Genomic DNA, 26,727 nt, shown 5'->3' on the forward strand with positions numbered 1-26,727 from the left:
TGTTGTTGTAACTGGAAGCCTTGTAAACAGCCACTCACTTGTACTCCTCTGTGGTAAGGATTTGCTCCAGGTGACCAAGTGGGGAAACTTAAAAATACTACTCTCCGCCGCTTTAGGCCACAGATAACTAACACAGGTATCTGTGAGCAGGTGAGTGAGGTAAAATTTCTATGGGTAATAAGTTTTGGGAATTCTCTATTGCAAGGCTATCATAGAGAATTACATTAGCCTTATTCATTCTATAGACCTTGTTTAATTGGCACAGCCACTGATTTTCCAAGGAAATAGGATGCTTAGTTGAAGGTTTAGCAGCATGATGCAACTGTCATCACAGTTCTCCAGCACTGTCACCTTCCCTACCAGTTCTTGTCAATATGGCTCATGTAGTTAACATTGCTTCATTAGATGTCAGTATCACATTTGTATCCCTCCATGGAAAGCAGGGTGGTGTACGTGAGGATTATCCCATTTTAAAAGTCACAACTCCTCCAAGCGTAAGGCACTATAGAACTCTAACCTAGGTACACTGACAGTGGAGCTCAGGCACTTTGCTCCGTGCCACCAGGTAGCTTGCCAGCCTTTCTGATTTTTACTTTGGAACTCGAGCTCTAGAATACTGCCTGTAACTCTGGAAAAACTTGAAACTGCTTTTTAGACTGGTATACAGATAAGCAAAAACTGTGTTCCATCAAAGTATAATTTACTGTGCAATTGTACGCAGATAATGACATTTGAGGTCACTGAAGTGTTAACTGTGTGTTAGGCACTTGTTGGTCCAGAGTTCAGTTGGAGCATTTCATTGTTGTGCTGTTACTGCAACATCATCATCTGTTTTGTTGAGTGAACAGGCATTAGATGTCTCAGTAGAGATCCTCCTGTAATTAGTGTGAAAGGCAATGACGTAGAAACAAGCTATGAAGCTGCAGAGTCCAGCCATCATTAGTGTTGAAACTGTAAGAGAGAAAAAGAACAAATATTTTTATCAAAACTTATTCATTTCTAGGAATCTTGTTATGCCTGTAAAAAGAAAATCCCAGCAGCTTACTCTTTTAAAAACAAAAATGAAAAGAAACAATTCAATCTAGGTAACTTGCGTAACATTTTTAAATTGTGAATATTGAAATCAGACATCAGGATTTTAACCTCTTAACCCTCTTCATAGGTTAGCGTAACCAAACAATGGATGAGTTCAGGCGTATGGCAGCAGCTGAGGCCTGCAAGAGCAGCTGGTTTCCCAGGAGCATGCATTCCCCACACAAGCCTCTACATCCTGCCCTGGTGCCTGCCGATATGTCGAGATTGGTTGTGTTGTGTGGACCCAACAGCCTTGGCATATTCTGCCCTACTTCCTTCAAGGAAGCTGACATCAGTAACCAAATTTAAGTTATAGATGTTTGGTTCCTTGAGGGAGGGAGGGCAGAATATGCCAAGATTGGTGGTGTCATGTAAACCCACCCGTCTTGGTATATGGGAAACTGGAGCAAGTTTGTGCAGGGAGTGTGCATTTCCAGGAAACCAGCTGCTCATGCAAACCTCCAGTGCCACTGTTCATCTGAACCTACCCACAATACCCTAAGTATGCTGCCCTCAGCTCCTTTGGGATGCAAACGTAATAAATTCAGAGAGCAGGCAGGTTCCATGTGTTTGATCTGGTATAGCTGAGCAAGAACTGAATCATACAATTCTGCCAATTGTCTAGCTTGGCTCTTTGCTTAAAGCACGTGCTTCTGAGGAGGACTTGGCGTTAAAGGTGGCTAATCCTTACCAGGGTTCCCATCTTAACCAGGGTTTACAAAGAGTCTTGCTAGCATTCATGCATTAACCCCCAGCTATAAAACAATGCAGCTATATAACCCTAAACCATTAATAAACTGGCAGGGAAAGAGAGGGGGAAACCACATGCCAGAGGACAACCAGGTCTTGCCTTCCAATGTTGCATGTGTTCCTTAATCAACTGCAATTAGTCCTTTCAAGTTGTGTTTATTTGCCTGATAGACAGTGACCAGTTCCCACCTCTGTGCCACCGTAAGGGGGTCTTACCTCTTCCAAGGTTTATTAGCTCCTACTAGATTTCTTTCTAGCAAGGGGCCCATACAGGTGCTTCAGAGCACCTTGCAAGCAGGGAGCACTTTGCCAGCATACTTTAGCAACTGAATCCCTGGCTGAGTATAAAGCATAGAAGGAAACACTTACTTGTCCAGTCCTGAGCACCACCTTCGACTACGGTACAAGTAGAGAATGGAGCCTCTTTCATTTTAGTGGTGAGATTTTGGGCCAAAACCATAACAATAACTCCTAGGACTTGACTATTAAAACAAAAATACATACACTTGATTACTATCCAGTTCCCTTGGTATGATTCCAAGTAGGAAGTGCTTTCAGTAAACCGCTCTAATCTCCTGAGCCATTTGTCCAATGATGACCCACTAGGAGCCTGGGGGCCTCTTGCCCTCCAAATTAACCTGAAGCACTTCTCAGCTTCATAGTTGCCCGCCACTTTACTTCCACGGGCCCTAATAAAGGGAGTGACATCACAGGCGGCAGTGGAACTGCAGCTACACCAGCATTCTCCTTCCAAACAAGGAGGCGTGGAAGGCATGTTGGAATTGGTTAGCTGCCAGCCCACTAATGAAGCAGAGAGAGCTGGTCTTGTGGTAGCAAGTATGACTTGTCCCTTTACCTAAGCAGGGTCCGCCCTGGTTGCATTTGAATGGGAGACCACATGTGAGCACTGTAAGATATTCCCTTCAGAGGATGGAGCTGTTCAAGAAGGTTTCAAGTTCCCTCTCTGGCTCCTGCAAGATAGGGCTGGGAGAGATTCCTGCCTGCAACCTTGGAGAAGCCACTGCCAGTCTGTGTAGACAATCCTGAGCTAGATGGACCTATGGTCTGACTCAGTATATGGCAGCTTCCTATGTTCCTATGAAGCAGCTTTGGAAGGGAAGTGAAATGAAAAAGTATTCCTGGAGTATTACAAGGTTTTTGAAAAGGAAGGCTTTTAAACAGTGGGACTGATCAGGGCATGTTGCAGTGTTTGTGGATCCTACCATTACTATTGCTGATCACAGCTTTAAAAGACTATCAGAACCACAAAAGGTACAGAAAAGCATGGCCATAATGGTCAAGGCGTTGGACCACTTTCTATGACAGGCTTGGGGCTTTTTTGTTTTGGAAAAAAAAGGTGAGGAAAGTGTAGAGGGAGGGAGATGTTGGCCTTTATATCATTATGCATAGTATGGAAAGAGTGGATTGTTCTTATTTATTCATAATACTTGGGGACATCTAATGAAGGTAATTGGCAGGAGGCTAAAAAAAGGAAGCATGTCCCACTATGTGGCTATTTTCACAACCGCATGGAACTGGGCTAAGGGAAGCCAACCTGGTTCCACACAGTCATGTGCTGCAACAGGAGCTGTGTGGCTCCCAACAACAAACCTTTGAAAATACCCCCCCCCCATAAATGAGGTTAGCAGAGCGAGTGCTCCGCTAACCCCGTTTATCTGATCATGAGAAGCCACAGTGACTCATGGGGAGACCCCCGACCAAGAGGCTGGAACAAGCCTCCCAGCCTTGGGGGTCTCCCCAGGATGCCCTGCGCACTTGGGCAGGTGTCCTGGGACTCCCAGGAGCTGAACAGCCCCCGATCCCCACCGCCCCTACCAGGTCCGTGACAGAGCTGGTAATCGTGTGGGCGGCCAATCAGGGACGGCTCCTTGCTCCCCACCTAGCCTGAGTAGGCTCTCCGCACTGCTCGTTTGGAGAGCCTCTTGACGAATTTACAAGATTTTGTAGAAGTGCTTTAGCTTAGTTTCCCCCCAAAAAACATTAATGAATAATTTTATCAAAGCTACTAGTTGTTGCTAAATTGGGGGGAAAGCAGTGGCTAATGCACTGTGCAAAATGCTGTGTTGTAACAAAATGTGTGCACTTTGTACAAATGCAAGAATTGTGCAGACCTGGTTATGGCCATACTATTGCACAACTGAACATAACAGCCCTGCTGGATCAGGCCCAAGGCCTCTTTAGTCCAGCATCCTGTTTCACACAGTGGCCCACCAGATGGCTCTTGGAAGCCCACAGGCAAGAGCTGAGAGGCATCTTGTCTTTGAGGCTGGAAGTGGCTGTAGCCCTCAGACTAGTAGCTATTGATACACCTGTCCTCCATTAAGTTATCTAAACGCTTATTAAAGCCATCCAGGCTGTTAGCTGCCACTACATCTTTGGCAGATAATTTCATAGGTTGACTATGCATTGTGTGGAAAAGGTACTTCCTTTTGTCCGTCCTAAATTTGTTCGGAATCAGTTTCATGGGATGACCACTGACTGGTTCTAGTGTTGAGGAGAAGAATGTATCAACTTTCTGCACACCATGCATGGTTTTGACTGCTATCATATCTCCCCTCAATCATCTTTTTTTCTAAACCAAAGCCACAGGTGCCTTGCCTCACAAGGAACATGTTCTAGGCCCCTGGTCATCTGGGTCACCCTTCTGAACCTTCTCCAGTTCCATAATGTCCTTTGAGATGTGACCAGAACTGTACACAGTACTCAAAGTGTGGCTGCACCATAGATCTGTATAAGGGCATTAGGATATTAGCAGTCTTATTTCAATGCCCTTCCTAATGATTTCAAGCATGGAATTGGTCTTGTTCAGTGCTGCCGCACACTGAGTCAACACATTTAATGAGCTGCCCACCATGCCCCCAAGACCTCTCTCCTGGATCACCAACATATGTGAAGTTTGGATGTTTTGCCCCAATATGCATCACATTGAACATTGAACCACATTTGCCATTTTGTTGCCTACTCCCCCAGTTTGGAGAGATCCTTTTGGAGCTCCTCGCAATCTTTTTTGGATTTTACTACCCTAAATAGTTTGGTGTCATCTGCAAATTTGGCCCCCTTGCTGCTTACCCTGACTTCTAGATCATTTATGAATAAACTAAAGAGCACTGATCCCAGTAGAGATCCCCGGGGGACCCCAATTCTTTCTTCCCTCCATTTAGAGAACTGTCCATTTATTCCTACCCTGTTTCCTGTTCTTCAACCAGTTACCAGTCCCTAAATGAATCTGTCCCCTTATCCCATGATTGTTAAGTTTTCTAAAGAGTCTTTGATGAGGAACTTTGTTGAAAGCTTTTAGAAGTCCAAGTATACTATGTCTACTGGATCACCTTTATCCACACACCTGCTGACACTCTCAAAGAACTCCAAAAGGTTGGTGAGGCAAGATTTACTAACGCAGTCAAGATGTTGCTACATCTTGTTGATGCACTGGCAACCTGTCCCATACGGCCTTGGAAACCGACCACCTCTGCAACCTCTCGGGAACACAGGAGGCTGCCATATACTGCATCAGACCATAGGTCCATCTAGCTCAGTATTATCTACATAGACTGGCAGCAGCTTCTCCAAGGTTGCAGGCAGGAATTTCTCACAGCCCTATCTTGGAGATGCTGCCAGGGAGGGAACTTGGAACCTAGATGCTCTTCCCAGAGCACCTCCACTCACTAAGAGGAATATCTTATAGGGCTCACATGTAGTCTCCCACTCAAATGCAACCAGGGCAGACCCTGCTTAGCTAAAGGGACAAGTCATGTTTGCTACCACAAGACCAGCTCTCCTCTCCCTCTGGAAGTCTTCATTGCTATTGAATCCTTTTTTTAGGTGTGCATCACTCATAGAATAGGATCCTTTATAAGGATCCTGTGCATTTAAATGTGATGAAAACAGCACATCATGATGAACAAAGATAAACCAAAGGTCTCGGCCCAACAAGGCAGACATGATGAACTCTTTCACTCTTAGAAAAGGTGTTAAACTGCATATAGTGCATGATTCCCAGCATCTTGATCTCATATGTGCACAAAGCCCCTTCCATAGAAAGCCTTTATGCTATGAAACAATTTGCTTAACTTGAGCCTGAAAGCACTCAGTGTGGAAGAGGAATGGGCAGCCAATTTTTCTTTCCGTCTTAGCTTCATAGGATTTTGGCTAACCTATTACCTGCTGGCTGGAAAAGGAGGAAGAATCTCACTTTTTCCTCCACATCAGTTAGGAGAGGTAAGGTCAAGTGTCTCTTTTTGTAGCCTGCCTGGATTCTGCTACTTACCCAGTCACAAAGATCAGCCCTGACGAAGTTCCTTCTCCCACAGGGTAGGAGCATTCCACAGCTAGTTCCATAGCAATGGGATATGTAGCAAATCCAAAGAACCCAAAGAGTGAGCTGACTGTTGCCAAAACATAGACCTGATTTCTAAACTGAGACACCTGCAGGAAAAGAGTCACTACTGAACATAGATAAAATGGTGAAGACAGTCTTCTAGTAGTTCAGCTCCATCACAAGTATAGGTGGGAAGTCCAGAATGCATTTGTCCCCACTGCAGCCACCCATCCTAGTTAATGGCAAGGCCTTGGTTATCTGAGCACAACAGAATAGTCCTGTTCTCCAAGCTTACTTCCACTGCCCTTCTAGATATATATGGGTTATTGCTCCACAGCTTAGTAAAAGAGGCAAATGTTTTTGCAAATGTTTTTGAAAGGTGAAAAGGCTGCCTCTAGAAGCACCATGCCCTGTTCTGGCCGTCTCCCAGTCATCTTACCAGGAGACACTTCGGTTGTCCAATTTCATTTCTTTGAATTCTTTTCAGAATCTGTTTGCTGGGTCTCCAAAATGGCAATTTGGAGGTGTGACTTAACCTCCAGGGGAGTACTTACCACTGCAAATGCAATGCAAGCCAGTGAAGTCAGACAGAGACAGATCTTAGTACTTTCGGTAAACGCCTTTGTCCGATCAACATAGAGCCCAAGAAGGAAGGCACCAATGAGGCCACACACAGTAAACAAGGCACCGCTCAAACCTGCAAAAGACTGCAAAGGGAAATGGATTTGGTTGCATAACTAAAATATACAGTTACAACAGGATTTGTGACTAGGAAGCACTAGGGTGGTTCTAATCTGGTGGTTCAACAATATCCTACCATACAAGCCGCTGATGTGGCAGGGAAGCTCTACAATGAAGAATCCAAACGTCTTTGTTTTTAGCAGAGAAAATAAAGCCCAATTTGATTCAGCTGAATTTGTTTTAAGACTTGTTAAGCCATTTATTTTAGCCAAGTGGCACACATTGTGCAGGGCAATACCCACTGGAAATCATGGAGGTATTTATACAACTCTACATTGGAGCTGAGCGGCCGTGCAGCAAAACTATTCTGGTGCTATTTATACACACACACACACACACACACACTGCGCGCAGCAGCATGGACAGAGCTCCTAGTGCCTGCTTTGCCTTGTTCAGGATGTGAGCCATTATTGTGTATCTGGTTCAGCGCAGATACACATCTGTAACACAGTATCTTGAAGCCTGGGAATTAAGACTGACAAACCGAGTTATATCTTGCATTATCCAATAAATCGTGTGGTCACAGAAGCACAGGATGCAAGATTTCAGGTACACTGTACCTGCCTGGAGCCATATGGGCAGAGAGCATGGCAGTCAAAGGCCCACTACCATATTAACTGTGGGTATAATCCCAAATAGGGGATGATACTTTTGCATTAAATTGTTCTTTATAGAGTTTATTGGAATAAGGTACAGCATGATTATTTCTCCAGCACCCTTTCAAACTTTTAGTTCTTGATTTTTGTCTGTAAAATCATAATTCTGAAGCGTTTAGAACAGATTCTTGGAACTCAAAACCTTGTTCAAAATCAGATCAGGAGGAGAAGTAAAAAGCAAATTTCACCGGAGTATTTAGGGCCCTGTCTTCCCCTATAACAATGATATGGGTAGTAGAGGAGCTCACAGAACAGGTCACAAGGGCGCTCCTGTTGGACCCATTCGCAGTCTTCCCTTGGTCTCGGAATAAAGAGCAAAGGAGGCTGAACACTCACCCTCAGTGCTCCTCCCCTCAATAGGTTTCTAAACTCTGTTAGTTTAGGCCAGGTTTTCTTAACCTTGGGGCCCCCAGGTGCTGTTGGACTACAACTCCCAGAATCCCCAGCCACAAAGGCCATGTCTGGGGATTCTGGGAGTTGTAGTCCAACACCATCTGGGGGCCCAAGGTTAAGAAACCCTGGTTTAGATGGTCACTGGCCATATATGGACAGCAGAAGCCATGTACTACTACAGCCAATCACAGTTCTCCACACCCACCACTAATCATGTGTGTCTGCATCTCTGTGATCCCCTCTCAGATGTTTACCATTTTCCAGCTCCACCTGTCCACCCACAGGCTGTGTCCCCTAACAAGATGACCAAGTCAAATAAATATGGAGCAACTTACGTTTGAATATCCATTTGAACACAAGATCTGTTCCAGCAGAGCAGTGTAGCATGTGAACAGGGCAATCCCTGCCCCAAAGCAGAATGCCAAAATGAGGTATGGCTTATTTCGCATCAGCTAAATGTTTAAGACAAGACAGAAACATCAGGACTCAGCACAACATTAATCAGCAACATGACGAGACTCTCAACAGTTCGTTGAAACTGGCTTCTTGTGGTCTAGAAGAGCTGATCAAGCAACAAGTTGGACAGTTGCCAAACGAGAGATGTCCTTAGAAAGTATGGGACAGAGGTGTTGCTGAGCTCCACTGAGACACGCATGTAGCATGATCCATGAAGCAGTTCTCCTGGTCAGTGGATTCCAGAGCAGACCCCACTGTCCTGCCTCTTGTGTATCTCTATGATATTGCTTTAAAGAGTTCTAAGAATCAAGTTTCTTCAGTGCTCCAGTCAAGGACAGGTGATGTGTCCCTTTTGACTTTTTGTTTCAGGTGCAAAAAAAGAAAAGCCAAGGGCAAGCATTCCTTCACATTCAACAAAAAAGTTTACAAAGCGGTTTACATAGAACAATAATAAATAAATAAAATGGATCCCTGTCCCCGAAGGGCTCACAATCTAAAAAGCAAGATAAGACACCAGCAAGAGTCACTGGAGGTACTGTGCTGGGAGTGGATAGGGCCAGTTACTCTCCCCCTGCTAAATAGAATCACCACGTTAAAAAAGTGCCTCTTTGCCCAGTCAGCAGTTGCTCATTAATTTTTTTAAATGAGCAATTGCTCATTATTATTATCTTTTAATTAGAGGGTGGACCAAAAAGAGTCAGGGCACTGTCAGGGGCTTGGATTTGACTGGGTTCTAAACCTTCTGCAGTTCTGAATCTCTCCAGGCTGCTGTGGGCTGCCCCTTACCCCACTGTAAGGTGTGCCACCCCTGGGGAAGCAGCAGCACAGAGGCCTCACGCGGGCCCAGATACCAGAACAGCTAGCATTGGCCTTGTAGACAAGAGCGGTTATACTGCACCCACTGATCCCTATTCCCAACTGCTACTCCCAAGGAGGGGGTCAGTTTAGCCTAAGCTTTCTCCAGTGTTCCTAAGGACCCTTACATAACCTCTTGGAACTAGGGCCTTGCAGCAGCTTGGTGTTTCCGTCAGCTAGTTTCCCGCTGCCTGCCCTGTTATGCAGGTTACTCTGATACCAGGATTTGCATGATAATTGCCCACCTTGGGTGTTGCTTGGGGTGTCACCTCACCATAACTGTTTTGAGAACATGGGGAACTCCTAAGCACGAGCTCACTGGAGCGGGGTGAGGACATACAAATCTAATGAATAATACCACACAGAAGTTACAGAGTATTATACTTGTTTGAGGAAGCACTTAAACTTGATGCTAGCAGTAGGTTGGACATTACATGAATGCTCCCCCATCATGCGAAACTCGTGGATCCAAATTTTACACAGAAAATCAAAGGATTCATAGCCAGAAGGTATGTAAAATTTCAGTCATCAACCCAAGCTGAACTATCTCTAGTTCTAGAAGCTTGAGAGCTGGTCCACAAATGGGTGTTCAGCAACAATTCGTGGCTTGCATGTGTGAAGAGCCATCTCAGATCAGAGCAGAAACGGTGCATCACTTCTGCAATGCTTTTCAAGGAGTGGTCAGCTACAAGCTGTCAAAAGTACTGAAAAATGCATATGCAGTTCACCTGCATGTGAACTGGTCAACAGACTATTAACAAAACAATCCATTGTAATCCTCTATGGGGCATGGTCCAGTAGGCAGATGGATATTCCAGAGACCGTGTCTCGTAGTACCTTTTACTATTCCATCTCAATATTTCAATCCTGTCCTTTTCCTTTCAAGGACTCAGGACTACTTTAGAAGAGCAGACGCCAGAGACTGGGTTTGCTCAGAGATTTGTGGTCTGAATCTGTAACGTGCTGCATCTTGTTAACTCTTGGCCTTGATCCAGCTGCTGGTCTGCACATGCAGAAGCCTGGCTGGGGAAAACAGCAGTTCTGCAAACCAGCTGTTGGCAGGGGTGGTGGATGGGGGAAACTGAATGCAGCCTCCACCCTTTCCCTCTCAAAGCTGATCAGTGCCATCACCCCCCACAAACCAGGGTTGCATTAATTCAGCCCAAGCAGCTGCATTGCATTGGGTGTGTGCACACAGAGGACCAATTTGTTGCATATTTTCTGATCCATGGAACCCTGTTTTTGCACATGTATCATCACTACCCACCTCAAAGTTTTATGGGGAAATGTCATAGTTCTGTAGCAGAGCACATGTTTCTGCATGCCACAGGTCCCAGATTTAGGATCCCTTGCACTTCCAGTTAAAGGATCATCGGTAACAGAGCCTAAGGGAGGACTTTCTCCTTGAGGCGCAGGAGAGATCATAGATGGACCAACGTTCTGATCTGCAACCGGGGAACCTCTTAGTGGTACACTCTTCTGCGACCAAGTTTATTTTGCTTTGCATACAACTTACCATTTTCAAACCTCCACAGAAGGTTGGTGAATTAGAATGGCTGGCACTTGCGGATGGTGGTGTTGGAGGGACCTTCTCATGAACACCAACAGTTGCTAAGACACAGGCAAGCACAGCAGGTCCAGCATACACTCCAAGCTGGAAGAGAAGCCCAGCGCAGGAAAGCAAAAAACAAAGCAGACTGTTCAACTCCTCTGCAAGGGTCAAGTGGCAGTATGTCTCAAATTCATTAACTTTCATTTACCATTAAAGGAATATCTTTTTCTTCTTTTACAAGTGCAGGTGACAGAAGATTAGCTATAAGAAGGCCCAACGGATTGGCTAAATGAAAATAAAATAAAATAAAAACGTGATTTTACTAAAGCAGCTGAAGCACAGTACTAAATACATTTAGCATACATTCCAACATACAAGAAAAGCAAAGAGAGGTCATATCTGTACCAGATCATACAGATCACTTTCTGTTTGACATCATACTGATGGCATAATTCTCCTGACATCATTAGATGCTGATTAATGTGTTGGTATCACAAAATCAAACTATTTGAGGGAGAAAGTACCTAAGATAGTAATTACAAACATGACAGGCTATATACTCCTAATCAGTCCAACAGCTATAGCCCTATTCACACATTATGTTCAATACTTGTATAGTCTGTACAGAGTATACACAGGTACAGATCTGTACACAAGTACAGTTATTCCTATGTTATGCTGAACACAGGTACAGGATTACCCTCCCTATTTGTAAAGGTAAAGTGTGCCGTCAAGTAGATTTCAACTCCTGGCGACCACAGAGCCCCATTGTTTTCTTTGGTAGTATACAGGAGGGGTTTCCCATTGCCATCTCCCGAGCAGTATGATATGATGCCTTTCAGCATCTTCCTATATCGCTGCTGCCCAATATACCGTACGTGTTTCCCATAGTCTGGGAAACATACCAGCGGGGATTTGAACTGGCAACCTCAGGCTTGCTAGTCAAGTCATTTCCCCGCTGTGCTTTGTACCATACATTTAAAGGACTTATACCTAGATTCACTTTTAAAATGAACACAGGTACAGTCATTCGCACAAAGACATGTCCCTGTGTACAAATATACGAATGCAGTTTCAGCATTATGTCTGAACAGGGCTTCCGATACTTGCATATCTAAAAGACACAGTTGAAAACAGACTTGGAATCAGTATTAAATAGTTTTAACTTTTGCACAAACTGAATTAGCAGGTTGAAAATTCAAAACCTTCAAAAGCAGAGTAGTAGTTCACTTTGCAAGCATTTGCAAAGGAAAAACAGCTGCCAATGACGGTCACACAAACTGGGAAACTACTTGTCTTTACCATACATTGGAACCAATTTGTTGATTTCCATCACCTGTAGAACCCAAACTTCAAAGCAGTAAGTGCCAAGCTTTGAAGTGCACTACCAGAAGGTGAGAGCTATGCCATTTACTGAATACAGAGGTATCCAACTTGCTGACACCACAGTGGTGCAATGGACAAGCAGGTATAGCATGCACACAACCCACACCTTGGGGCTGTCCAGGAAAGACTTTAACGTGATTCCCATGACTGTGCAATGTTGCCCTCAAGCTACACTCTCTCACACAGGCGGGATGTGAGGATCAAGTGAGACAGCCTCATATGGATGCTCTGAGCACCCTGGGGGGAACTGGAGCTAAGATAAAGTAGCCAGAAGGGAGTGCAGGCAAGGCCTATAGAGATACTGCCCCAAACAGGACTGCTATATTTGGAGTCAGGAGGAGGGAAGTTTCTCCCAGACCAGATTGGCTAATGAGTCCAAGGAAGTTTGGCCTTCCCCTCTGATGTGTGGCGCTTGGTTCATTTCCTGTTTGGGAAATCTGCTCTACTGGAGTTTTGGTGTGGGTGACATGTTTACCCTTGAACTCTGACCCCAAATGAATCTGCAATGTGTTGTCGCTACAGAACTGGTACTCTCCACATTGCTCAGTAAAGGATGCATGCCCCAAACATAGGAGTCATCTGGGTTATGTCGGTACTGCCCAAGGACATGCCAGTGCTGCCCTTCTATCGGGGCCGGTCAGCGACATTGGGAGCGTGCCAGTAATCCCCTGCACTGGCCACATCCCCTGCATATGACATCATACGCAAGGGGGTGCAGTCACCAGCAGCAAGGTGGTCGAGATGCCCTTCTGCTTGCTGCACTCGGCACCTTTGCGGACCCAACGGCATGCGAACGAAGCCCAGTGCAGGGATGGATGAGTGGCCTCAGCAGACCCCCAAAGGTGTGGGGGAAAGCTGTTGATTGCCTCTGGAAGAGCTTGGGGCTGCAGGACACTCGTCCTCCCTTGCTCAGTGGTGGCCATGCACCTGGGGCCAGTGATACTTATTTTATTTATGTGTTTATTTATTTTACATGTATATCCTGCTTTTCCTCCAAGAAGCCCAGATGGTTATGTTTATGCTCACAACAACCCTGTAAGGTAGGTTAGGCAGAGAGGTAAGAAACTGGCCCAGAGTCACTCAGTGAGCTTCATGGCTGAATGGGGATTTGAACTCGGGTCTTCCCGGTCCTAATCCAATACTCTAACCACCATACTGGCTCAGGAAGCCACATGAGGGATGCTTATGGAATCCACTTCTGCCAGAGTCCACCCTGAATTAGAAGCTTCCACTTTATCAGAGCAGAACTCAAAATGCTGGAATGTGTGGTTCTTCCGCAGTTGTTTCCAGAATTTTGCATGACATAGTTGAATTTTTAAATTAAAAAATCATTTAGTTTGTTTTGTTTTTAATTAGTTGTATGGAATTGTGCAGTTTTGCACTTTTTAAATAAAATGTTTAAACACTTCTAAGAAGAGGGAATTTATTTTTTCTTTCCCAATTCAAAAATATTTTTAATATATTTTCCCACAGAGGCACAAATTGTGCTTTTGAAGTTACTATTATTGTGAGGGTGCATTCACATGATCAGTTACTGACATTCCAAGATCAGCAATTCCTGCTAGAATTCAAGTGGAGCAGAGTTCAAGGGATATTGGAATGTTGCAGCAAGACTGAAGCAAAACAGAACATCTGCTCTCTAAGGCACATGATCTGGGCAACTGATATGACGGGTAGTTTTACGTGTTACTGAAGACTGGTGGGAACTAACCACTGAGAAGTTGTTTTACAACCTCCACCACCACATCCCAAAGTTATCATGTAACCAGACTCTAATACTGATATTACACTTAAAGTTGCCAAATTCTGTGCTACGGCCCACAACATTAGGAGACAGAGGGTTAAATCTCACCGTTAATCGTACGGAGACTGTGGGCTGTTTGCACTGTAAGACCTGCTGAATATTATATTTGTATTTTATTATACTGTAAGTGCTTGGACTGAATACTGTACTCTGTTTATAAGCTGATCGTGGACTGTAATAAATCTGATTAGAATCAACATGTAAATTGGGCTCTGCTTGTTGGCATACTACTGGATTAGACTATGTGGGCCAATCTGTACAGGACTTATTGTTCTGGCCCCTTCAATTCTTATCTCTAGTGCATATAAACTCAGTGTTCAATGTTAGGTATTTAACCCCCATAACTCTATAGGTTAAGTATTCAAAGTACTTCATTTACATCATTCATTTAAACAATCCTGTAAGACAGATCCTGTACATTTACAGATGTACATTGTTTGTACTATACGCTGTAGTCTCATGTAATATTTTTTCTTTTCTTTTTTCTCTCTTCTTTCCCCTCTTTTCTGTGGTTGTTGTACTGTCTGATCTACGATCGTAATAAAGTTACTTACTTACAGATGTACATCCTACCTTTCAATACATGTATTTCCAGAGCAACTCAGGGCCTCACTATTTTAGATTTGGGGGGGGCAGGGGTGGGTTCTGAGGCTGAGATCATTGTATTTGTCCAACTAGTACGTTCACAGTAGAATTGGGATTGGAGCCATGGGCGTTGTGAGAACCAAACCTGTGGGCACCTCACTGGCTGACAACTAATGCCCCCGCTTGCTCAGTTACTTACACATTGAGGCAATCATGTTGGCAGTGGCTCTCTGGTGCTCTGGGAACCACAAGGCTGCAAGTTTGGTTGGCGCAAAACAGATGAGAGGCTGTGCCATAGCAGAGAGACACTGTCCAACAAGCAGGTATGCAAAGTTCATGGAGCCCAGGCTGAAAATGCTGATGACGCTGAAAATTCGAATGATGCTCCCCACCATGTTCAGCCAGGCACAGAGGATCACCTGCAGCAGAGAAGACCATATTGCCAGCATTCGCTGAAAAGATCTGAGAGAAAACTGGATGGCAGCATTTTAACCCCAAACCATTCCATTGTTCATACGATCTATATTATTAATTCCTGTAGACAGACCAGGGGGATGCGTGGGGATGTGGCAAGCTACGCCCCCACTGAAGCCACAACCAATGGTGGGACCAGAGGGGGAGACTGCTGGCAGGGAGGAGGAGGCAGGAGGTGGCGGCGGCAAGAGGGAGCCCGGCAGGGAAAGTGCTGCCGGGGGGTGGGAAGGGAAAGCTGTCGGTGGCGGGAGGAGGACTGGAACCTCTGGAACAACAGGGAACCGACTGGGGTGGAAGGGAGTGGAAGCGGCGGGGAACGGACTGGGGAAGGATGGGGAACAGACTGGGGCAGAAGAGAGGGGGGAAGCGGTGGGGAGAGGAAGCAGCGGGGAGAGAAAGCAGCGGGGCCTGGCTGGGCAGAGACAAACTAGCAGCACAGATGCTATGCCCTGGGTCTGCTAGTATTCCTTTAAAACATGTAAGAGTATTGAACAGAAGGTGCTCCTTCCGCTCTCACTCCCTTTTATACTTGCAGCTTAGTGAGCTGCAAGTCTGAGGGTCAGGGGCATCCACGTTGGCAGGGGTAAAGGGTTTAAGACCCCTCCCCTCCTGCTATGGCCCCAATCCAGATCACACGTGCTATTTTATACAGAAGAAACAAGCACACAGCTGCCAGGTGCATGCTTAAAGAAAGGTTTCGTTTGAGCCTTGAAGAAATCCCTTCGTTCACATCTCATCCACCACACACTCACCAGGCGGCCTGTCTTACAGTGCCAGTGCCACAACTCGACAGGGAGATAATAATATTGATCGACTTTATAGGGATGTAGTAAGAGCCCCTGAGAATCTATGTTAAGCAATCTGAACTCTTACGGATCCCTTTACAAATCCTAAGTAGCTTTACTGTCTCTGAACCCAAAAGGTTGTGCTTCAGGCTTCAGTCACTCTTTCTCCGATCTCCCTCATAAACACCTGAGTGTCAAGCAAACAGGTTTGGAGAGTTTGTCATCCAAAACCCCATAGCTAGCATTGAGGGATTATAATACAGCCAGTTTGGCAACACACTTGGCTTCATTTTCAGCCAGATGTTTCTCACAGCATGCAACACTTTCCATGTAATCACAAAGTAGAACATGGCAGAGCAAGCAGGCTGTTCAATTGCGTAACCCATCTCCCCAACCAAATAAGGTGCCAACCCATACTAACGTCATGATCCCTGAGCCTGACCTCTCCTCATCGGAGAGCGACTCTGAGGAAGAAGCAGGATGCGAGGTTCCCCAGGAACCAGGGGATCCTGAATCCCCTGAACTCCCACTTTGACTCCAAGACGCCCCCCTTCCCCTTCTCCAGTTCCGAAGCTGAAGCCCCTCCACTGCTACTGTTTCAGCTATGCCGCAGCCAGCGGTTACATAAGGGGGTGCAGACCCCTTAAGCCTTCCCACCATTCCAGAAAAGGGGGTGTGGCCAGGCTCAATTTCCCCTTCAAAAGGGCTCTGTAGTCTACTGCAGGATCTTGCTGAAGGGGAACACTGCTACAAAAGCCCCCTAGCTGAGGCCTTGTGCTTACTTAGACCTGACCCCGCCCCGCCCCCCCAGCTTCTGACCCTGGCTTGACCAGATTTCCCTTGTTCCTGTCTAGACCTGACTTCCTGGCTTTTGGCCTCCGCTTGTAACTTGCCCTGGTTTACGCTTGCTCCCTTGTCAACCCTGCTCCTGAGGCCAAGGATGGGTGCCAAGCTCCCCTGGCGGGTTCCCGCTGTGCTGCCCTGCCCAGCAAGATACGGCAGGCAATAAGGAAAAGCACCGCTTACCATCCCACCCGACGTGTCATTTTGGAATTTCCTGGCAGGGTCTTCATAGCAAAGAATAGCTGCAGGCACCTTCTAGCACAGGCCTGCTCAACTTAGCGTCCACCCCCCGCCAGCTGTTTTTGGACTGCAACTCCCATAATCCCCAGCCACAGTGGCCAATATTTTTTAAATTTTTTTGATTTCTATCAAATTATATCATTTTTCCTTCCAATAATGGCTCAGGGTGGTTTACACGGAGAAACAATACATAAATAAGATGGATCCCTGTCCCCAAAGGGCATACATTCTAAAAAGAAACACAAGATAGACACCAGCAACAGTCACTGGAGGTTCTGTGCTGGGGGTGGATAGGGCCAGTTACTCTCCCCCTGCTAAATAGAATCACCACGTTAAAAAAGTACCTCTTTGCCCAGTTAGCAGTTGCTCATTATTATTATCTTTTAATTAGAGGGTGGACCAAAAAGAGTCAGGGCGCTGTCAGGGGCTTGGATTTGGCTGGGTTCTAAACCTTCTGCAGTTCTGAATCTCTCCAGGCTGCTGTGGGCTGCCCCTTACCCCACTGTAAGGTGTGCCACCCCTGCGGAAGCAGCAGCACACAGAGTGGTTTCTTGCAACACTAGCACCCTGCACTGCAATCAGAGCTAGGGGAAGGTGTGGTCTCGCCTTCCAGTCTTGGTCCAGACTCAAGAAGATCAAGAGACAGGACAAAGGAAGTGGGTGCAAACTTGGGAAACAACCTTCGTAACTAGTTTGAAGGGAGTTCTGTAAATTAAGGTGTGGCTTCTACTCCTGGTATGAAGCTGTTTTTTGTGCAACTGTGCCTCCCCTTCTCTGGGTGAGCACCCCAAGCTCCAAGTCCAGGCACAGCCCATACTCCTCCCTGCCACTGGATTGGGGCCTTCTGCATCCGTGCATTAAATGAAAGACATTTCCCACTATCCTCTCTTCCACCTAGATAGACACCAGCAACAGTCACTGGAAGTACCGTGCTGGGGGTGGAAAGGGCCAGTTACTCTCCCCCTGCTAAATAAAAGAGAATCACCACGTTAAAGGTGCCTCTTTGCCAAGTTAGCTGGGGATCATGGGAGTTGTAGGCCAACATCTGCAGGAGGGCCAAAGTTGAGTATGCCTTTTCTAGCAAAATGGTGTGTCGGCCATGGAAGGCCAGTTTGTATAATAGCAGATTCAAGTGAAATTATTGCCTCTGTGCAGGTTGCAGTGACAGCAATCCCACAGTTCACAACTACCGGGGGGGGGGGTCACCTTTTAATTCCCTGCATGTTAATTTAGTTGAACTGTGCCCTTTGGATGTAAAAATAACTACAGGGTTATGGTATTCAAACTTTCTACCTTCAGGGAACATTTTCAACATTAACCTACTTGCTGTGCATTGCAGAAGATTCTGGAATGTGTTCTAGGATGCACACTCAGTTCATGTGAAACGCAGACCCAGGCCCCCTGGGATCTCCCTGCACTTCCATATAAGAGAGTGTGCATCCTAGAGAACACCCAATGATCACTTGTGGCAGTGCACTGCAAGAGCCAGGTAGTTCTAGGCAAGCTGCCTTGTTGATCACTACTGATCTTCTAACTCAAGAGCCCCTGAAAAGCTTACAAGCAATCCCCACGTTCCCTGGAACACAGTTTGAAAACCACCATGGAGTCAGCCAGCCAGCCTTTCAACTTACTGCACATTTCAGTCCAATTGTGTCCAGAATCCATATTCCTAGCAGCCCAAATGGAACTGATATCAAAAGGTACACAAGAGACAACCAGTTGACCATGTCCAAAGAGGTATGGAAGTGTTCTGCTGTTTTATCAGCCACAGGAGCAAATGTCAACCATAGCTGCAGTTGAAAAGAGAGGGGGGGGGGGAGAGGTTTTTAGCATAATAGCGCAAACAAAAGCTTAGATACACTTAATCATGACTACCTTGGCCAGTGGTCCCTCTCACTATTTTCATCTCTATGCAGGAATGAGTTTTGTTCTGGGCGGCGGTATCCAGACAGTGTGTGCGCACCTGCATTCAGAATGGGGCCTTCCTGATTCAACCTGAGCAGGATCTAAAATGAACTGGGTGGACATCCAAAAACCTGTGAGCGCGCATGCACATGCGCACACCTTAGAGGTGTGCCCTTGGCCCTTTGCTGTTACGCACTAAACCAGTCTTTTGAAGAGCGACTAGTTTGGTCCCCTACGGTGTGCAAGAATCATCTCTACATGACTAGGTAAGGATGCTTTACAAATCTTGTGGCTCCTTTTTATTTTAGGTAACAGAGAGTGGGCACATGTTGGGAGAAGGTCTAGCAAAAATGTCGGTTGGCTAGTAGCTTTTGTAGACTTCCACATAAGGCTTTGCGAACAGGGAGATAGCCAGCTCCGGTGCAGTCAGAGCTTCTTTGAAAGGTTTTACAGAGATGGGCACTGAGACTCCCATTCTGCAGGGAAGTGTGAAATAACGCTACTAAAGCTGAAGCTGACTTGAGCCCTATTCACAGAAATAGAATAGAATAGCCCTTTTCCATCATAGAAAAGGCACTGCATTCACATACAGTGAATACAGTGCTCAACTTCAGCCCTCTTCCAGATGTTGCATACAACTCCCATAATCCCTGGCCATTGTGGCTGGGGATTGTGGGAGCTGTAGTCCAAAAACAGCTGGAGGGCCAAAGTTGAGCAGCCCTGACATGCAGCGTCTTATTTGTTTATTATTTTTCTGTGTAAACTGCCCTGAGCCATTTTTGGAAGGAGTGGTATAGAAATAGAATGAATGAATGAATAAATAAATAAATAAATGTGGGGCTGGAAGTCACTCACTCCTGGCAGTGCACTTCAACTTCCCGATCACGGAAACACCCACATTCATGGAGAAGACATCCGTCCCTTCAGATGAACACCACTCTATCCATGAGCGGCATGCTGTCAGGGGTGAGTGACAGGTGGGGCTTCTGGACCCTGTGTGGGAGTACAGCACCTTTCCTATCATTTATTTATTGTATTTAGCAAATGTAGTGACCGCCTGATTTCCTTAGACTTGAGGCGGTTTACATAAATTAAAACCATGAAGACAGGAGAAGAAGGCGGGGGGGGGGGGAGAAAGAAAAGGAAAAAGGAACAAGAAAACCCCTCCCCTCTATATGTTAAAAACTAAAAGCCTGGCAAAACAGATAGGTTTTCAGGAGCTTCTTAAAGGATAGAAGGGAGGGAGCATTACGAATCTCAGGAGGCAGAGTGTTCCATAAGGAGGGGGCTGCCACAGAGAAGGCCCTCCCACGAGCCCGAGCCCCACATACCACCCCTGGGCCTGGAACTCTGAGAAGGCCCACCTGAGACGATCTCGCAGGGCGGGTTGAAAAGGGCTTGTGGTTGAAAAGGGCTTGTGAGCATCCTGAATTTGAACTATATACGGACCCAGGGAAAATTCTTAAAACAGTTAGCTGTTGTGAGATTCCCCTGATGTCACAAGCCTTCATTTGGGGCAAGTAAAGCAAGCGCCAACTAGTGTTTAGCAGACTGTCTTGCATCAGTCTGCCTTTTTGGCTCAGTAAGTCTTATTTTGAAATTCAAATATTAGGTCAGTGCAGCTAAACAAAGATACGTGTCCCGATAGTATAATCGGCAAAGCAGCATAATGTTAACTACTCTACTATAGTTTGCGTGGCCTCAGCTAAACACCAGTTTAGATGTGGTGACAGCCAACAACCTGGAAGGCTTTAAGAGGGGTTTGGATAACTTCATGGAGGAGAGGTCTATCAACGGCTACTAGTCTGGTGTCTATAGGCCACCTCCAGCCTCAGAGGCAAGATGCCGCTAAATAGCAGTTGCAGAGGAGCAATGGCAGGAGAGAGGACATGCCTTCAGCTCTTGCCTGTAGGCTTCCCAGAGGCATCTGGTGGGCCACTGTGTGAAACAGGATGCTGGCCGTAACCCAAAGCTTGGCTTAAAAAAAGCCAAACCTGCCAACCTCTTGGGCCTGATCCAGCAGGGCTGTTCTTATGTTCTTATGTAGTCGGAGCTTGCTTTGTGACAACAGGGGACTCTCCTGACAGCTGATTGTTTAAAGAGCTTTTTAAACCTAAGTTTGTATATCGTTCAAATGCTCTAAGTCAGCTTCAGTTCTAGGGACCTTATTTGACACTGTCCTGAAGAATTGGAGTCTCAAAACACATCTCCATAACCCCTTTCAAAGGATCCCTGACTGCACCCGAACACCCCAAGCTCTTCACTGGTTTGTGCAGCCTTATGTGGAACTTTACAAAAGTGGCAAGGGTTCAAATATTTCCCAAACATTCACTGATTCATCAGTAGGGTTACCAAAATTAACTACAATGAGCATAACCATGACAGTTGGAAAAATATGCAGACTAGAACACGCCGATTACTAGAAACAGGACATTCGTACTCTTCTTCCTCAGATGAGAAGGAGTGAGGAGAGAAAACAGGCTGTTTGCTACTAGAGAAAATGCAAACTGAATGTACTACAAACATATATAAGAATGGTCTTGCTGTACCACATCAAGGCCCATCTAATCCAGCACTATTTCTAAAGTTATCTTGAAGTTCAAATGCAGGGTGTGAAGGCAATGGTCTGTTTGCCCTTAATATCCAATAAGGAGCCAACCTTGATCTGACTCAGTATAAGGTCCATTTATCGCCCCCCCCCCCCTACTGTCCATTCTGAGAGGCAATGGGATTCCAAGATCTCAAGTCTTTCCTCACCCTACTACCTGAGATCATTGAACTGGAGGTGCCAAGAACTGGACATGAGGCCTTCTACATGCAGACATGTGCTCTTTCAACATGGGATGGCTCCACCCATGTGAAACTCTTGATCATGAAGCATTGCTCAAAGTCCATAAAATAAAGATTGAGACTCTTTAGACTAATGCATACGAACCAATATAGGCAACTGGGTCAGAGTCAAAATCTGCATTTGCCTATTCTGAATTCATCTCTCAAGGTAGACCAAAAAGCTGGGCCTACTCTGCCCATTGACACCAGATCTGCCATCTATTCAAGGTCTGTTTGCAATCCTCTTAAGTTGTTAAAAATAAAGAGATCCAATTTGAAATTGTCAAAGGAAATGAAATAACATTTGAGGCATTGTTTTAAAAATTTAGTTTTTCTTGACAAACTGGCAGGGCCTGTCACACTAATTACAAGTAGAATGTGATAATCCCATACGATAAGTACACACCACTTAAAAGCAGGTAAATACTTTGCAAAGTTGGGGAAAGAATACACCTTCACGTGAGCCATTCACTTGTACAGGAGCTTTCAAAATAAGCAGCAGGTAAGGAATTGAGCCATCTTTGAGAGGAATGCAATGCAAATGATGCCAAGGGAATCAGAATTCCCAAGCAAAGGCCACTGCAGCTGGGGGTTCTGGGAGTTGTAGTCAGCAACATCTGGGAATCCTTGTTAGAGGGAACACTTTGCTCCACTTGGTGGCTTTATTGGTGACTGGTAAGGAGATGCTTCAGACTGAAGTTCCCCTGTTAGCAAGGACAGGACTACAACCCAAGGAAGGATAATCTTCCGAGATAGGCTGTGGGTCCCTGATGTTGCGCTGGGCAGATCTGAGCCAAGAGCGAACCAGTGGTGTTCTGGGAGTTTCTCTGCTAGGCCCCTCTTGTGATGCAGTGTTTCGGGGAGCATTCCAGCTCCAGACCCTGGAGGCCTCTATCTGAAGCTTGCTTGTGTCTCATGACTCTGACCGTCACTCCAAGAACCCTAGGAGCTAAAGCAGACATGTCTCAGCTGCTTCACTTCTTGAATTTCCTTATTCTGGAGAAAAGTTATGACCTTGGTAAACAATTCCTAACATTCCTTTGGTATCACTTACAATGTTTGAACAAACCTAAGAACCACGTGGCTGAATGAGGTCAAGGTCCATCTAGTCCAGCAGTGTTCCCTCTAAGGCGTGTGCTCATATGTCTTTCGATGTGCGCTCAGTTAACTTTAGATCCCGCTCAGGTTGAATCAGGAAGGCCCCACTCTGAATGGATGTGCGCACACACACTGCCTTGATACTTCTACCCAGAACAAAACTCACTCCGCACACAGATGAGAAGAATTAGAGAGAACACTGTAGTCCAGAGTTCCATTTCTAACAGTGGCCAGCCAGATGTTTTGTGTGCTCAGCTGTAGCGAATGAATATAACCGAGGAACACAGGAAACTGCCTTATACCAAGGTCCATCTGGTTTAGTCATGTCCACACTGACTCTCCAGGAGCTCTCAAAACATTCAGGCAGAAATCTCTCTCAGCCCTACCTGGAGCTGCCAGGGCAGGGATTGAACCTGGGACCTTCTGCATGCACAGCAGATGCTCTTCTACTTTAAGGATCTAGAGGCAATCAGCACATCTTGTAGCAGAGAGTTCCACAGATTAATTATACATTGTATGAAAAAGTAATTTTTTGTCTCAGTCTTGAATCTACCACCCAGGGGCGTAGCTATAATTGAGCGAAAGGGTTCAAAGAACACGGGCCCCTAGCTCCCAAGGGCCCTCCAGCTCCATCCCTCCCTATTTCCTTCATTATCTCCCTCACTCTTGGGGGCCTCCAGAGAGAGGGATGAATCTGGCCCCCCTCTCCCCCAGCTACACCCCAGCTACCACCAGTAAAGCTAAAGTGCGCCGTCAAGTCGATTTCAACTCTTGGCACCCACAGAACCCTGTGGTTTTCTTTGGTAGAATACAGGAGGGGCTGACCATTGCCTTCCCCCGCAGAGTATGAGAAGATGCCTTTCAGTATCTTCCTATATTGCTGCTGCTCGATGTCTGGGAAACATTCCAGCGGGGATCCGAACCTGTTAGTCAAGCATTTCCCCACTGTGCCATTATGAAGAAGGGAGAAAAATCCCCTCTCTTTACAACCCATAATTTTACAGATATTCATCACAGCTTTCTTAGTCAGCTTTTTTTCTAAATATAGACGCTCCTCCTTATAAGAGGCTGCTAGTGCTAGCTGCTTTTATAGGCTTTGTTTTGTAATTCATGATTCATTCATTTCTTATTTTCTTTCTTCTGTTTTTGTTCACTACCTTGGGAAACAGTTGTTTCTTAACAATGGTATGAATATGCATTAAATAAATGAGGTGCTCCGTATCTCAGGGCTTGACAAATCCCAGGGACTAGGATATTCAGAGGTAGTTATTTAATAAAATATTTGTCCCAAGCAGCCAGTTCTAGATTACTTGTAAAGGGGACAAAGAGAAGCCCATTTATCCTCTTTCTCCTAAAACATTCATCATTAATCAGGTAATTTTCTCAAGTGTCCACTGCCTGGCTCCTATGACCAAAGAAAATTTACATTGGAAGCTGCCTCATACAGGGTAAGACCATTAGTCCATCTTGTTGAGTAATGTCTGCACTGACTGGCAGCAGCTTCTCCAAGGCTGCAGGCAGGAGTCTCTCTCAACCCTATCTTGGAGATGCCAGGGAGGGAACTTGGAAGCTTCTGCATGCAGGTGCTCTTCTCAAAGCGGCCTCATCCCCTAAGGGGAATATCTAACAGTGCTCACACATCTGGTTGCCCATTCAAATGCAAATCAGGGCAGACCCTGCTTAGCAAAGGGGACAATTTATGCTTGCCATCACAAGACTAGCTCTCCTCCCACAAAGGCTTGCCATAGCTTATGCAATGTCACAGAACGTCTCCCATCCCAGCCATTTCTTCTTTCTTACATCCAACTGAGCACATGCGTGGTTTTGAGAATGTATTCACTAACAAGCAGTATATAATAATCACTGCCCCCCAACAATTAAGATCTTGATTAATTTTCTCCCTGACTGCACATCAGGCTGAATGTGAATTTCTTTGAAAAAGAATTTCTTTGAAAAAGCAAACACCAACCACAATTCTGTGCATTTGCTCCTTAATAGCATTCTAGCAATCAGGTGATCGATCAGTCAGTAATACACAACATCCTTCCCTTCAGTCCCTGCTGACTTTTAGAGCAAATTGAGCTAATTCGCAAACCAGAGCAGCCGGAACTCAAGCCTGACTTGGAGCTTTGCCAACTTGTCCAGACTGTAGTTATGCATCCTAACAAAATGAATTTTGCATATGCTCAAAGACTCAATTGTTAATTCTCATGCTACACTCCCACTAAAATTAGATTCCAGGGTTGGGCATGGGCCAGATTGAGGCTGTAATCCTTTGCAGCTGGGAGTGAATACCATTGGTGCCCGAGACTCTCCAGCTGTTGGACTACAACTCCCATCAGCCCCAGCTACAGTGTGTTTGTGGCTGGGAATGATGGGAACTGTAGTCCAACAACTGTAGAGCCTCTTGGTGACGAACGATACCTGTCTTAGTGAACATGTATTCACACAAAGGAAGTGTGGTGTAGTGGTTAGAGAGTCAGACTAGGACTGGGCAGACCCGAGTTCAAATCCCCGTTCCGCCATGCAACTCACTGGGTGACTTACTGAGCCTAACCTACCTCACTGGGTCGTTGTGAGGATAAACAATGTACATCGCACTGGGCTCCTTGGAGGAAGAGAAGAGTAGGATATTAATGTTAAAATAAAACCAAACATGCACCCTTGCAAGGGCATCCGGACATAATTGGGAGTAACGAGTAAGTCTCATCAACAGCCTCATCTGAACCGAGAAGGGAGGAGACCTTAATTCAGTTTGCGTCCGAGTAAGCGTGCAGGCATCGGATCAGGCTGCCCAGCTGGTTTCTAAGCATCCCGTATTCCACGCGTTCTAACTAATTTTGGACGAATTTCCCCGCCGCACACACGTACTACTTCCAGCCGGGGCAGATATTTAGAACGCCCCTGGCCTTTTTGCAACTTCCTGCTGGGTTAGGCGGGCGGCAAGCTGCTTTTGGAGCCAGTCAGAGCTTCCTTCGAGGGCAACCTCTGCGGGCTGCGCTGAACCGAATAATCGCAGAGCAAATCGGCCAGGTAGGCAAGCATACGAGCAACACGTGGTCGCCCGGACGGCTGCAGACGCCTGCCTTGTTGGCTTCCCTTACCATTGCATTGGAGCAATTGAGCAGGCAGACGACGGCCAGCAGGAACCAGCGCCGCTTGTAAACCTTGAACGCACTGCAATCCCCCAGGTCTGTCGCCGCCGCCGCCGCCGCCGGGACGATCCTCTCCAAAGACGCCGCGGAGCTGCTGATGCTACTGGGGACGGCCACTTCCATTGTCTCTCTGGGCTTCCGGACTCCTTCGAGTCCCCCTTCCCCCCGCTTGCGACGGTGAGTAGCCCCGGTGTTGAGGGAAGAGCCGTCCGCGTGGCTTCGAGACGCTTTTCAGGGCATCATTCCAGTGGTGGAGCTCCTCTTTCTGGAGCATCCGAGACCGGGGAAATCATTTGCACGGAGGTCCTCAAAAGCCGGTTGCCCTCAAACACACCCAAGACCTCGCCTCCGTGCTGAGCCGGCGCCGCAGGGTGAGTGCGAGAAGGAGACTGATTTTCCGCATTGGCTCAGGACAGAACAGAGCAGTTCCTTGTTATGAAAACTGCCTGGGCTTCTTTCAACTTGGGCTCCGCCAGGCCCTAGCGCCCGTCGGGTCCCAGTCCAGCTCTCAAGTCTGCAACTCTTGAGGTGCACCTAGATCATTTTGGAGCCTGGACCTAAAAGCCTTTGGAACGCCCCCCCCCACGCCCACTGCAAGTTAAGCATCATCCCTCTACACACACACACACACACACCATGACACATGCAGCATTTTTTAACACGTGGGTGCATAAGGGCACAAACAGCGACTGAACTCACAAGAATGTAAGGATATAAAACAGGTATATTTATGCAAATGGGTATAGCTAAAATTGAGCAGATAGGTTCAAAGAACCCGGGCCCCCCCAGCTCCATCCCCCCCGCTGT

General features: G+C 46.2%; 2 protein-coding genes across 4 annotated transcripts in view; one reads left to right on the forward strand and one right to left on the reverse strand.

The window, feature by feature from the left end:
- Nucleotides 1-683: 683 nt before the first annotated feature.
- SLC49A3 (solute carrier family 49 member 3) lies at nt 684-26,043 on the reverse strand. 3 transcript variants are annotated; one of them, XM_053290607.1, is made up of 10 exons: nt 25,870-26,043; nt 18,565-18,723; nt 14,791-15,010; nt 11,025-11,101; nt 10,781-10,918; nt 8,289-8,405; nt 6,718-6,870; nt 6,113-6,270; nt 2,194-2,306; nt 684-951 (listed from the first exon to the last, which is right to left on the reverse strand). In XM_053290607.1, exons 1-10 carry the CDS (start codon nt 26,041-26,043, stop codon nt 797-799), a joined length of 1,464 nt encoding a protein of 487 aa, XP_053146582.1. In that variant the 3' UTR covers nt 684-796. The 3 variants fall into 3 exon arrangements, with proteins under 3 accessions (XP_053146582.1, XP_053146583.1, XP_053146584.1); XM_053290608.1 differs by lacking the exon at nt 25,870-26,043 and adding an exon at nt 24,735-24,814; XM_053290609.1 differs by lacking the exon at nt 18,565-18,723.
- PCGF3 (polycomb group ring finger 3) overlaps nt 26,005-26,727 on the forward strand; it is a 162,106-nt gene continuing 161,383 nt past the window's right edge. The window contains exon 1 of the mRNA XM_053290613.1: nt 26,005-26,097. The gene's annotated coding sequence lies outside the window, so the exon portion shown is untranslated. The remainder of the gene's footprint in view (nt 26,098-26,727) is intronic.

The sequence above is a fragment of the Hemicordylus capensis genome, chromosome 2, assembly GCF_027244095.1.
Source record: "Hemicordylus capensis ecotype Gifberg chromosome 2, rHemCap1.1.pri, whole genome shotgun sequence".
In the NCBI taxonomy this organism is placed as follows: domain Eukaryota; kingdom Metazoa; phylum Chordata; class Lepidosauria; order Squamata; family Cordylidae; genus Hemicordylus; species Hemicordylus capensis.